This window comes from Ursus maritimus, unplaced genomic scaffold (genome assembly GCF_017311325.1).
Source record: "Ursus maritimus isolate PB19 unplaced genomic scaffold, ASM1731132v1 scaffold_33, whole genome shotgun sequence".
NCBI classification, from domain to species: Eukaryota; Metazoa; Chordata; class Mammalia; order Carnivora; family Ursidae; genus Ursus; species Ursus maritimus.
Genome location: NW_024425897.1, coordinates 13,821,160 through 13,833,049, shown reverse-complemented (window position 1 = coordinate 13,833,049; position 11,890 = coordinate 13,821,160). Strand labels below are relative to the sequence as shown.

Below are 11,890 nucleotides of genomic sequence, written 5' to 3'. Positions count from 1 at the left end.
CCGTCCACAAGTGCTGTGATACTTGCCCAAGTCTCAAGGCTGGGGGGCGGGAACACACCTTAGGGTGTAGGCAGGAGGACACCCTACGTACGTGATATTTATTTAAACTGTCTCATCAAGAGTCAGCATTGGTAAGGAGGCAGTACCCCAACCACTTTGTTAAGTCTGGGGTCTCTCGACAATTTAATTTCAATAATCGGGTTGGCTCAGAGACATGATTGTGCACGGTATATTCACAAATGTGGAGAAAAAAATTCTGGAAACCTGGGGTGGGGATAGAATCTCTCTCCTTTTTCAGACAATGTTACATCAAGCCTGCGTGGCCTGGGGGCAGAAGTACAGAACTCTTTCTGGGCCGACCCCTTCCCTCAGTTTCTTAAGGTTGTCTCCCATACCAGGTTGAGAAGGTGGAGGGGAAAGAAAAGCTCTCCCTTCACTCGCTCTCCTCAGACAGTCCTGGGAAGATAGAAGGTTTACCACTTGATCAACAGTCTTGAATAACGGGACAGCTCCTTTTTCCTGAGGCCATGGAATGTTCTGGTACAACAGGTCTGCCCCAGCTCCCAATGGGAGCACGGATGGGTAGGCCTTGATTAGGCTTCTCATCCTACAGCCGTCTTTGTCCCGACCCTTGGGCAAGACCCAATCATGGGCCAAGTATGGACTTGCCAGCCAAGCCCTTGAACTTGGAGAGGGAGGTGGGGCTTGGACATGCCTTGCCCCCCCGTGGGCGCCTTGTCCTCGGGGCTAGCTGAGCCCTGTGCCCGTGGGCGGGGATCAGTTTGCAGGTGTGGCCACTGCACTCTTTGTTGGTGGGAATGGGGAAGCCTCACTGGTCTTCTTGGCTTTTTTCTTCCTTCTCTTCTTTTTGGTCCCAAGTGATGCCTGGTCTCCATTGAGCTTGGGTGACTGCTTTTCCTGCTTCCCAACTGCGGTCCTGCTTGTGGTGGTGGTGGTGGCGGCAGCGACCAAGTCGGCACTGGCCTCCTTCTTGGCTTTCTTTTTCAACTTCTTTTTCTTCTTCTTTGCCTCTCCATCTACTCTGATAGGGCCGTGGATGGCAGATTCCTGGAAGATGTCGGAGGCCGACACAGCTGCCTCCCGGCATCGCTGCCTCTCCTCCTCACTGTCCCCGCTGCTGCAAGGGGAGGGCACAGAGTGGGCACGGGGCCCGGAGCCGCCTCTCACTGCCCTCGGTCACAGCCACCGGGAAGAGGCCACAGCGGGAGGCGGCCAGAGAGCTCCGGCTTGGGAGTGAGGCTGGCCTTGGTTCCAACCCTGGCTTCTTTGCTTCCCAGCTGTGCGACCTCAGTAAGTGACATTCACCTCTCTGACCGTCAGTGTCTTCATCTAAGACCTGGGGATCTTAGCAGAGCGCAGGCCTCATAGGGACGCCCCAAGAATGAGGTGTCTGCCACAAGATGTGCTCAAGATGCAGCAACAATCCAAAGCCAGCGCCCGACAGAACCTCTTCCCCTTCCCACCGAGGGCACCATTTCTCGAGCTACCTGACAGGGCTCCTTCTTGGCCTGGGTCTGATCAGATTCTGCTTGGCTATTCCAGGGCACTGGCAAACACAGACAACGGGCAAAAAGGAGGGAACACGAGGAGAGGATGTGAGAGCTCACCTGGAGCTGGAAGGTAATCGCTTTCGGCCAGGCTGGGGGGCAGCTTTATTCTCGGAGCCTCCAGGGATGGATGTGAAGAAGAGGCGGAAGCCTGAAACCCAAAGCGGTGGAGTCAGCACTGCCAGGGGCCGGCCCCTCCTCCCAGGTGCCGAGGCTGTCCTGCCCCTGCCCTCAAGGAGCTCTGCGTCCAGAGGCGAGGACCCACGAATCACCGTTGGCTGACTACAAAAAGATGCCTCGTGTGTTGAGAGGCAGGCGCGATGCCTGCTGGAGCCAGGGGACAGGGGCCTGCGGGGACACCAGCTGCCCCATCAGGTCAGCAAGCCCGAGGGGGAACTGAAAGCCAGCAGGTGAACCTTCTGCCTAAGGCAGCTTCCACAGTGGCAAGTGGGCTGGGCACGGGATAGACAGACTCAGCCGGGGGCGGCTGGCGGGTGGGGCGGTAAGACGCCCCCGCTAGGGCTTCGACATACAAAGGTGCTTCAGGCAAGAGACTTAATTTCTCAGAGCCTCAGCTTCCCCTACGGCTCCCCCTGTAAGCGGGGGTATCATCATCGTGCCTGCCTCCGAGAGGGCTGTGTGGATCAGCGAGTGTACCGAAACTGTGTGTGCCGGCCCCAGACACACATCAGGTGTGTAATGAAACAACCCTGGGCATTAACAGTGGGACTGCTCACCATCATCCTCTGCGGGGACTTTCTGCACCTCAGCCTTCGCTGGCTCCTTCACGACTTCGGAGATGGTAATTGAGCTACGGAAGGAGGAAATGGTTGATTTAGGATGAGATGTGGGGTAACAAGAAAAAAATTTTTAAAAAGTTAAAACAATTTTTTTTAAGTGGAGGGGACAGGGGCATATGATGTTAAATGCTACAGCAGCAAGCACACCCGCCCGATTAAGGATGGTAACACCTAGAGCCATAACGAGCCGAATAGCCCCTCCCGGCGCAAATGGTAGTGCTGCCTTTGTTTGAATCCCACTTTATTCCAGAAAGTGTTGAAGAAGTTTTAAAGATACCCGCAGTACAACAAAATTAATGCAATTTCAAATAGAACAAAGAGAAGATAGCCTACGAGGGACAGAAATTGCTGGAGAGAGGGTGCATGGTTTGCATTGAGCTTCCTGGAAGCAAGCATGAAGAGGGAAATAAAACCAATCTGGAGAGCTGGTTCAGAGGTCAGCTTCTACAGCAGCGCAGACCCGTTTTTTGTTTCTTTTCTTAAATTTTTTTTTAAAAAGATTTTGTTTATTTATTTGACAGAGAGAGAGACAGCCAGCGAGAGAGGGAACACAAGCATGGGGAGTGGGAGAGGAAGAAGCAGGCTCCCAGCGGAGGAGCCTGATGTGGGGCTCGATCCCAGGACTCTGGGATCACGCCCTGAGCCGAAGGCAGACGCTTAACAACTGAGCCACCCAGGCACCCCTCTTTTCTTAATTTTTAAAAAAATTTGAGATAATTATGGGTTGACATGCAGCTGTAAGAAATAAAAGAGAGATCCCATATGCCCTTCCCTTTCCTTCCTATGGTAACATGTGCATAACTAGAGTCCAGGATCACAACCAGGAAACGGACATTAATACAACCCACTGACTTTATTCACACTCCAGAGACCTGGCTTTGAATCCTGGCTTCATCACTTCCTTGCAATGTCCCCTCTGGCAAGTGACTTCATCTCTCTGAGCCTCTTACTCACCTGCACACTGAGAACAGTAACCCTACATCTTAGAGTTGTCACGGGATGACATGACATAGTGGTTACCAAGCACTTAGCGTAGAGCTTGGCCACAGCAGGTGCTGAGTAAATAGTAGTTTTTTTTTTTTTAAAGATTTTATTTATTTATTTGACAGAGATAGAGAAAGCCAGTGAGAGAGGGAACACAAGCAGGGGGAGTGGGAGAGGAAGAAACAGGCTCATAGCCAAGGAGCCTGATGTGGGGCTCGATTCCGTAACGCCAGGATCACGCCCTGAGCCGAAGGCAGACGCTTTAACCGCTGTGCCACCCAGGCGCCCCTGAGTAAACAGTAGCTGTGATGATGATGGAGGCGGTTACTGCCATCGAGATGAGCAGGGAGAGGTACCGAGATCAGGAAGAGTCTCTCTGGTGAATGCTGATGAAGTCACCATGCACTGCAGAGAACAACGCTCTCACAAGATCCTGGCAGCAAACACAGCAACGCACTGGCTGCATCCTCCTAACGGCCTTCCCTATATGCCAAAGGCATTCCCCAGAGCGCCGTGCAGGAAAGCAGGGAGAGGGCACAGAGCCGCCGCTGCCCAGGTGCCTAACTCCGACCCGAGTATCTGACACAGTGGTTCAATGTCAGTCTGCGGGGGACATTAGGCAATATCTGGAGACATTTTTGGTTGTCATGACTGGTGGTGGTGGGTGGCTGGGGGGGGGGATGCTATGAGGATGTCGTGGGTAGAGGCCAGGGATGGTGCTCACTGTTCCACAATGCACAGGGTGGCTCCCCACAAGCAAGAAAGATCCAGTCCAAAATGTCCGGAGTGCCAAGGCTGAGAAACCTCCATCTAACACAAGGAACCAACTGGAGTATCATTTACGTCTCTTTTCAGAGAAGCACAGAAACACCGCAGGGGACATGCTGACCGTGGTTGACCTGTGCCCTGCGGGGTCTCCACCTGGGGAAGCGTCCGATGTGGATCACTGCAGTGCCGGCCAGGCCTTGTTCAGCCTGAAGCCAAAGGGTCATGAAGAAAAACGGCTCCCGCGTGTTGAAATGCCACTAGACCTTCCAAAGCATGTTCGCCACATTCTCGAGTTGGGGACTGGTACTGAGGCTGTGGTGGCTCATTCTGTCTGTCTCAGAAGAGCGGCTGGTGTACACTTCGGGAGGACATGTTTGTCTTTTTGATAAACTGAAGGACTATGGCCTGAACATCTTCATCCTCCTTTCAAAATCCGGTGGGGCTCCGCCAGTCAGGAATGGATGTAGACCACTGTTTCCTGAAATGTGTTCCATGCTACACTGAGCGGTCTTCCCTGAAACAAAGCCACTGTGGCCAACTGAGTTTGGAAACTGCCGCGCCAAGCAAAACCACACAGGTCTCTTGACTGCAGGATTCTCAAAGCCTTGAATATACTATTAGGAATCTAAGTCTAAGGGCACAAGGGGGTGTATAAATTGCAGTGTTTCCCAACTTCCTTGCTGTTGGACCCCTTCTTTTGAGAGCCACGCTTTGGACTTGGCGGCTACTTGAGGAATGCCGACCGGGATCTGTACAGATTATACTCTCAAATGCAAGAAAGAGAACTAGCACGGCACAGGGCATGAAGAAAGCATCCCCAAAATAGTTCCGGCTGTCTCTAGCCCTCTCGTAGTGAGAATGAGCTCTTGCTTCTTGGGTTCCTCTTACTTTCGTGGTAGCAAGATAATGCAGATAATGCAGTGGTTAAGAGTGTGGTCTTTAGGGCCAAACACACTTGGGTTTGAGTCCCAGCCCTGCTCCTTACACCCTGTGCCTTCCAGCAAACACTCCTTCTCCCAGAGAGCCTGTTTCCTCATCTCCAGAATAAGGACAACGATAGGACCTATATGGTAGGCTGGTTACCAATGCCATGAGGGGACATATGCCATGTGCTTGCCCAGTGCCTGCCTGCACACCCTGAGCTCCCAGCCGATGTTAGCCATCCCTGTTCGTATTAAAGGAGTCAGGAGAAGAGAAGGTACATCTTTGGTTACCTGTCCAGCAGGGCTCCCAGTTTCTTGGCTACGTGGGCTCGGAATTCAGGGGTGGTCTGAAGTTCATTGCCATCTTGTTCATGTTCGTCCACTCTACGCCTACAACACACATGAAAGGACCTCACTGCCTGCCAGCTCAGCACCTGCTCGCTCAGAGCGCAGGGACTCCACGGGTCTCGTTCACCCTGGCATCCCAGGGTCTAACCTCGTGTCTGGCACACAGCAGGGGATCACTATTTGTCAAAAGGGTGAATTAATCTTGAACCCAACGTGCACAGTACCTGAGGCTCGGCTGGGTGGCTGGCCACTGATTATTTCCGGCATCTGTAGAAATAAGGAATATTGAGGCATTTATAGAGGAAATGACAACAATGTCTGTTCGGCGTCGGACACGAGTTACACGTATAACACACTGAATGCCCCCAACAACCCTGTTAAAGGAGTTATTATCCATTTTGCAGAAGAGGAAGCTGAGGCAAGGAGATGTAAACTAACTTGGCCAGAGTCACGCAGCTAGTAAGCGACAGAGTTGGGGTGAGACCCAGGTCATGTGGTTCCAGAGCCCCCTCTTAACCACTACACTGAACGAGAAAGTCTAAGTGTATTTGATTCCAGTGTTTATTGCACACCTACTATGTGCCTGGCTGTGTGCTAAGTGCTGTGGAGGAGAGAGAAGGTGGCTCAGTTACATAGGATGCTGGGGACGCCTGGCCTGGTGGTCATTCACTCAACCAAATCCTGAGGCTCTACTATTAGCCAGGTGGTGTTCCAGTTGCGAACAACTCAGACATAGATCCCAGCCCTCACAGAGCTTCCATTCTAGTTGGTGGATACGGATGACAAAAACCACACAACTAAAATATAAAATTAGATAAATATAGGGGGGAAGAAAACAAAGCAGGGGAAGGATGTGGGGGAGGGTCTAGGCGGGGGATCATTTTATAAAGGTGGGCAGGGAGGACTTTACTGATAGGTGACATGCGAACAGAGATCTCAGAGAGGCAAGGGAGTAAGTCAAGTGTATACCTGGGTAAGAATCTTCCAGGTAGAGGGAAGAGCACCTGCAAAGGCCCTGAGGCAGAAGTTTAGAACCAGCCAGGAGGCTGGTGTGGGTGCAGCCCAGTGAGTTGGGGGAGCAGCAGAGATGGGGACCTCATAGGGGTCAGATCAGGAAGGGCCTGGAGGGCCAATGTGAGGACCTGGGCCTTGAGGGAGGTGAGGAGCCACTGGAGGATTCTGCACGGAGGAGGGACATAAACGGACTTGAGATTTTCCAGCATGTCTCTGGCTGTGCTGTGGACACAGACCACAGCGGGGCGAGGGCAGAAGGAGGGGGCCACGGCAATCATGGAGGAGTGGCAGGGCTCTGGATGTGTGTATTCTGAAGGAGTCAGCAGGATTTTGCTGATGGACTAGATGGACGGTGTGAGAGATGAATGAAAAGATGGTTCTCAGGTCTTTGAATTGAGTAACGGGACAAAGTGTGCTTGTGTATTTAGGGAGCCAACTGGACAACATGATCACTTGGTAGCTCTGGACCCCAAGGTCTTGAACGACTCCAGAGCACGCAGTTCACATTGTGGTCTGTGTCAAATGTGCTCTGCAGCACAGCACAGAGTGCAGAGTGCCCGGTGCTCCTGGAGTCGGGGAGCCTGGAAGCCTGGGATGGACCCAATGCTTCCTTCCGAGCACACAATCACAAGCAGGAAGAGTATTTCCTCCATCATGACTACAGAGCAAGGGCAGTGACCGGTAAAGTCATGGAGCGCAAACAGTTATCAGGCCCCAGGCCCCAGATAACAGGGTTCAGTTAAGTTCCAGTTCTTCCACTGTGACTCTGGGCAAGTCACTCTACCTCCCCGAGCCTTTGTTTTTGTCATCTATAAAATGGGGATAAGACCAGCAACTTCCCAGAGTTAGTGCGAGGACACAGTGAAGTTTTACAATGTTTTGGACACTTGGTTTGCACATCTATCTCCTCCCTGGATTTGTAAGCTGCCGGAGCACGTGGTCCGCCTCTTGTTATCTTTACATCTCCAGCTCTTGGCGTATTGCCTTGGTGTGAAAGAAATGTTGCATGAAGTAGTCAAAGTGTATGCTGCCCAAAATAAGTGGTTTGAGGTGTGGGTGATCAGTTCCTTATTACTGGATTAAAGAGCTGTATGAGGGGTTACGTTAATAGTACAGTCACCTATGGGGTGCCTGGGTGGCTCAGTCGGTTAAGTGTCCAACTCAATTTCAGCTCAAGTCACAATCTCAGGGTTGTGAGATTGAGCCCGGCGTCAGGCTCTGCACTGGACATAGAGCCTACTTAAGATTCTCTCTCTCCCTCTGCCCCCCACAACTTCGATGTGCACACTCTCTCTCTTTCTCCAAAAAAAAAAAAAAAAATCTTAATAATACAGTGACCTACATTTCCACATGGTCACGGATCAAAGGGTGGGAGTTTTGCCCACAATAGGCACTTGTCTGTGGTGGGGAGTGGCAGAACAGCAGTTGATAGCATGGCCTTAGAGTCAGAAAGACTTGGATTTATGTCTGGCTCTGCTACCTACAAGCTAGACGACCTTTCTGAGCGTCCACTTTCTCATCTGTAAAATGGGGCTAATAAGTGCTGGAATGGTACTGCTGGAAAAATTAAACCAGACAACAAATACAAAGTGTTTAGAACAGGGCACACAGGGGAGCCTGGGTGGCTCAGTCGGTTAAGCTCCAACTCTTGATTTTGGCTCAGGTCATGATCTCAGGGTCGTGAGATCGAGCCCTGTGTTGGCTCAGTGTGGAATCCGCTTGAGTTTCTCTCTCCCTCTACTCCCCCGCCCCCGCTCCCTCCTTCCCTCTCTCTCAAATAAATAAAATCTTAAAAAAAAGAAAAAGAAAAAAGAACAGGGCACACACTAAACGCTCAACTCGTGGTGGCTATTATCATTAGAATGGCCCAAGAATGTATGTCAAGTGTTCAGTATTTTTCCTGGCACACAGAAGGTGCTCAATAAGTAACAGCTTGTTATCGGCAGCTACATCTACTTTGATCAGCAGGTTTACGATTTCACAAAAACAATGAGTTGCAAAGCTGATATCTTGGATGCCACTTCCCCGTGCGCATCTCTTCATTTGTTGGTCAAAGCTGTTCATGGTTGACACTCGCAACAATCCTAGGACTCAGGCATTTTACACACGGGGAAACTGTGGCTCTCAGAAATTATTTTACTTGTCTGGGGCCAGCTTCGGAGCTGGCACTTCATACCAAGTACTCCCTTTACTGCCACGGAGAAACCCATTCCGTCCATCAAGGCAGAAACAACTGGACTGCAAATCTGTTTGAAGTCTCAGTCCCTCATTCATCAGAGAAGTGCCTTTCTGGCAAGTTCTGTCATATAAGAGCTATTTTCCTAAGCGCCGTGCTAGGCCCTTGGGATACCACGGTGGAGGGACAGGCCAGATCCCAGCCTTTGTTAAGTTCACATCACAGAACCTCTCACTTAAATAATTTGTGGAGCAAGTCAGGCCAGGGTTAACTCACCCACAAGGACTAGAGGTGCAGGGATGAAAGGAAAAAAGACAAGCGGTAGTTGTAGGGGAAAAGGAAGCACCATCTGTGAAGGGAATTGCACAAGGTACGATGGTGACACTGTGAAGACGCGTAACCAGCTTTTCTGAAGAGGCGGTATCTCAGCTGTACCAAAGGGTAAGCAGGGGTTAAGCAGGAGAGAGAAAGCAGCCCAAGTAGAGACACCAGTCACATAACTACTGCCATTTATTGGGCCTTTGATAAGCACCAAGCATTGTAAATGTATCATCTAAGTTATTTCTCAACCTTGGGGAGGGGAGGGGGGACTACCATGACTCTTGCTTTACAAGTGCCTTATCCAAATTCTCTTTGCTAGTGAGTGGTGGAGTTGGAAAGGCAGAGCTGTATGTAGAACCTGAAGAGAAAAGTGCTGAGTTACGGTGTCCAGAGGTGAGAGGATATAATATGGTTTGGAGTCTACCTGTGGGAAATGCAATGTGGCAGGACAGCAAGAAGGGAGAGGCAGGCAGGGAACGGATTACCAAAGGGCTTGTAAGACCTTTTAAACAAAAGTGGGGGTTCTTAACCTTGCTTTGCTATGGCCTGCTTTGGCAGTCTGGTAAAGCCTGGATCCCTCCTCAGAATAATGTTTGAAATGAGTAAAACACAACACATACGATTACAAAGAAAACCAATGATACAGAAATCCAGTTATCATTAATAGTAAAAAGCAAGCAAGCAAGCAAGCAGGCATATTACCAAGTAAGGGACAGGTGAGGCTAGGTAGGGAGAGACACATGGGGGGCTATGTGACCAGGCTCATGCAGGGGGCTACGTAACCAGGCTCACAGAAATCCCAGAGGTGGAGAAATGTTATAAAGATATTAACCAGAGAACAGGGAACAAAACAAACCCATCTTGTTTGTTCTAAATATAGATAAGATATTTTCATAATATTTACAAATCCATCTTGTTTGTCCTAAATGTTATAGACAAGATATTTACCAATAAAAGCCCTCAGTGGCAACAAAATCCTGAGGCCTCTCACTCTAGAGGCTTTCCTTTCCCTTCTCACCTTCCCTTAATAAACCTTCACTTTGTTTCACCATTTGTCTGCCAGATTCGTTCTTTGACTCTGTGAGACAAGAACCCTGCAACATTACTATATGTGCTTCTTCATTAATACGTTAAGTGAGATCTACCCATGACTGCAATTTTAAAGCAGGGATGAGTGTCAATTATTTTTTCCCAACATTTTATTGTGAATAAAATGATATTTTGATACATATGCAAAGACTGTAATGGGATATGAAAATCTGCGATTTTGTTAGGGCAAAGTAACAGGTATGCCCAAACGACTGTAGTTTGTTGCGCAGATGCATGAGAGAAAGGGATGCTAAATTTCAAGTGCAGGTTAATGAAAGTAAAGATGAAATATTTTTCCGATTCCAAATTCACGGATCCTCTGGATTCTACCCATGACTAGGAATCCCTGTGTTGAAGGGCTTTGGATTTATTCTCAGGGTAGCAGAGTCACGGTCAGACACGTGTAGGACTCAGCTCGCTGGCAACCCCAAGGTCTGAGAATGAGCTGGACGCGGGGTACGGCTGGAGACTGGTATCCAGTTAAGGGGGGCCGTCGCAGTCATCTCGGAGAGGTGGCGGGCTGCCAGAGTGCGCAGTGACGATGGACCAAAGGAAGCAGAGTCAAGAGACATTCAGGTGCCTCAGTTTCCCTGACTGGGATAATGGAACAACGCTCTCTTGCACCTGACCGCTCTTTGAATCTGAGTCCACCCAGTCCCTGGAGCTTTCTCAGGGGGAGAAGTCGAGCCCCCGTCACACCCTCCATTCTCTGAGATCCCAGGGGAAGATCCCACGCCTTTCCGCCAGACTCCCAGAACACAGCCACCTACCGGCTCTTGGCTTCTCCGGCCCTCTCTGGCGCTGCTCCAAGCCCCAGGCCGGCATCGCCGCCTCCCGGCACCGTGCCAGCTCCTCCGCATCGCTGCTGCTGCTGCTGCTGCTCTCCAAATCACTCAGGGCGCTATTGGGCGCCGCCATCTTGAACTACCGCAAAGGATTGTGGGCAGCGCGTCTACTAGCGAACCTTCTCCACAACCGCAGGAGGGCGGAGAAGCGCAAGGTATTGTGGGGACTGTAGTTCTCAGACTCCGGCCGTCGTCGGTTGCGAACTACCCTGAAAGGTGAGAGCTAGAAAGAAAGGGCTAAGACGTGAACTTCTCCATCCTTTTCTTGATGAGGAAAATGAGATCTACAGAGGAGAAGGAATTGCCTAAGGTCATACAGGGAGTTAATGACAGAACCAGCATTGGTTCCTAGGCGTTGATCCAGTGTAGTTTAAATATTATCTATTTATTCCAGTAATTTCCAAATTCTTCTAGGCATCAGAAACACCACAGGGAACTTGTTAAAACTCAGATTGTTGTGTCCAACAAAAATTAACCAAAGGAGGGCGCCTGGGTGGCTCAGTCTGTTAAGCATCTGCTTTGGCTCAGGTCATGATCCCAGGGTCCTGGGATTGCAGGCATCCGATCCGGCTCCCTGCCCCTGGGGGAACCTGCTTCTCCCTCTCCCTCTGCTCTTCCGCCTTTCGTGCGGGGTGCTCTCTCTTTCTCCCTCTCAAATAAAATAAAATCTTTAAAAAAAAAAAAAAAAAAAGGAACCAGGGGCGCCTGGGTGGCGCAGTCGTTAAGCGTCTGCCTTCGGCTCAGGGCATGATCCCGGCATTCTGCGATCGAGCCCCACATCAGGCTCCTCTGCTAGGAGCCTGCTTCTTCCTCTCCCACTCCCCCTGCTTGTCTCTCTCTCACTGGCTGTCTGTCAAATAAATAAAATCTTAAAAAAAAAAAAAGAACCAGGGCAAAGGGGAGGGGGGGGAAATGATACTCTTATTGGGTGATTGGAGTTTGAACCTGATCACATGAAGTCCTCTGATGATAGAGATACTGTTCTTTTCCTAAAGTCCTTGGACCATTATGTACTATTTGTGTGTGTGCATCAGGAGTTGAGAGAATTTACACT

General features: G+C 50.3%; 1 protein-coding gene across 3 annotated transcripts; it reads right to left on the bottom strand.

The window, feature by feature from the left end:
- Nucleotides 1-215: 215 nt before the first annotated feature.
- CUNH12orf43 (chromosome unknown C12orf43 homolog) lies at nucleotides 216-10,961 on the bottom strand. 3 transcript variants are annotated; one of them, XM_008707658.2, is made up of 6 exons: nucleotides 10,762-10,961; nucleotides 5,616-5,658; nucleotides 5,335-5,433; nucleotides 2,306-2,379; nucleotides 1,629-1,719; nucleotides 216-1,135 (listed from the first exon to the last, which is right to left on the bottom strand). In XM_008707658.2, exons 1-6 carry the CDS (start codon nucleotides 10,907-10,909, stop codon nucleotides 778-780), a joined length of 813 nt encoding a protein of 270 aa, XP_008705880.1. In that variant the 5' UTR covers nucleotides 10,910-10,961; the 3' UTR covers nucleotides 216-777. The 3 variants fall into 3 exon arrangements, with proteins under 3 accessions (XP_008705880.1, XP_008705879.1, XP_008705881.1); XM_008707657.2 differs by having other exon boundaries at nucleotides 216-1,138; nucleotides 10,762-10,959; XM_008707659.2 differs by lacking the exon at nucleotides 5,335-5,433 and having other exon boundaries at nucleotides 216-1,138.
- Nucleotides 10,962-11,890: the final 929 nt, after the last annotated feature.

What these genes read in the sequence shown, in the direction of transcription:
- CUNH12orf43 (XM_008707657.2), bottom strand. Translation starts at nt 10,909, where the DNA reads ATGGCGGCGCCCAATAGCGCCCTGAGTGATTTGGAGAGCAGCAGCAGC. An exon ending in GCCGGAGAAGCCAAGAGCCG is followed by an intron (nt 5,659 to 10,761) that starts GTAGGTGGCTGT and finishes TTATTTCTACAG; the next exon opens with ATGCCGGAAATAATCAGTGG. An exon ending in CTGGGAGCCCTGCTGGACAG is followed by an intron (nt 2,380 to 5,334) that starts GTAACCAAAGAT and finishes CTCCTTCCGTAG; the next exon opens with CTCAATTACCATCTCCGAAG.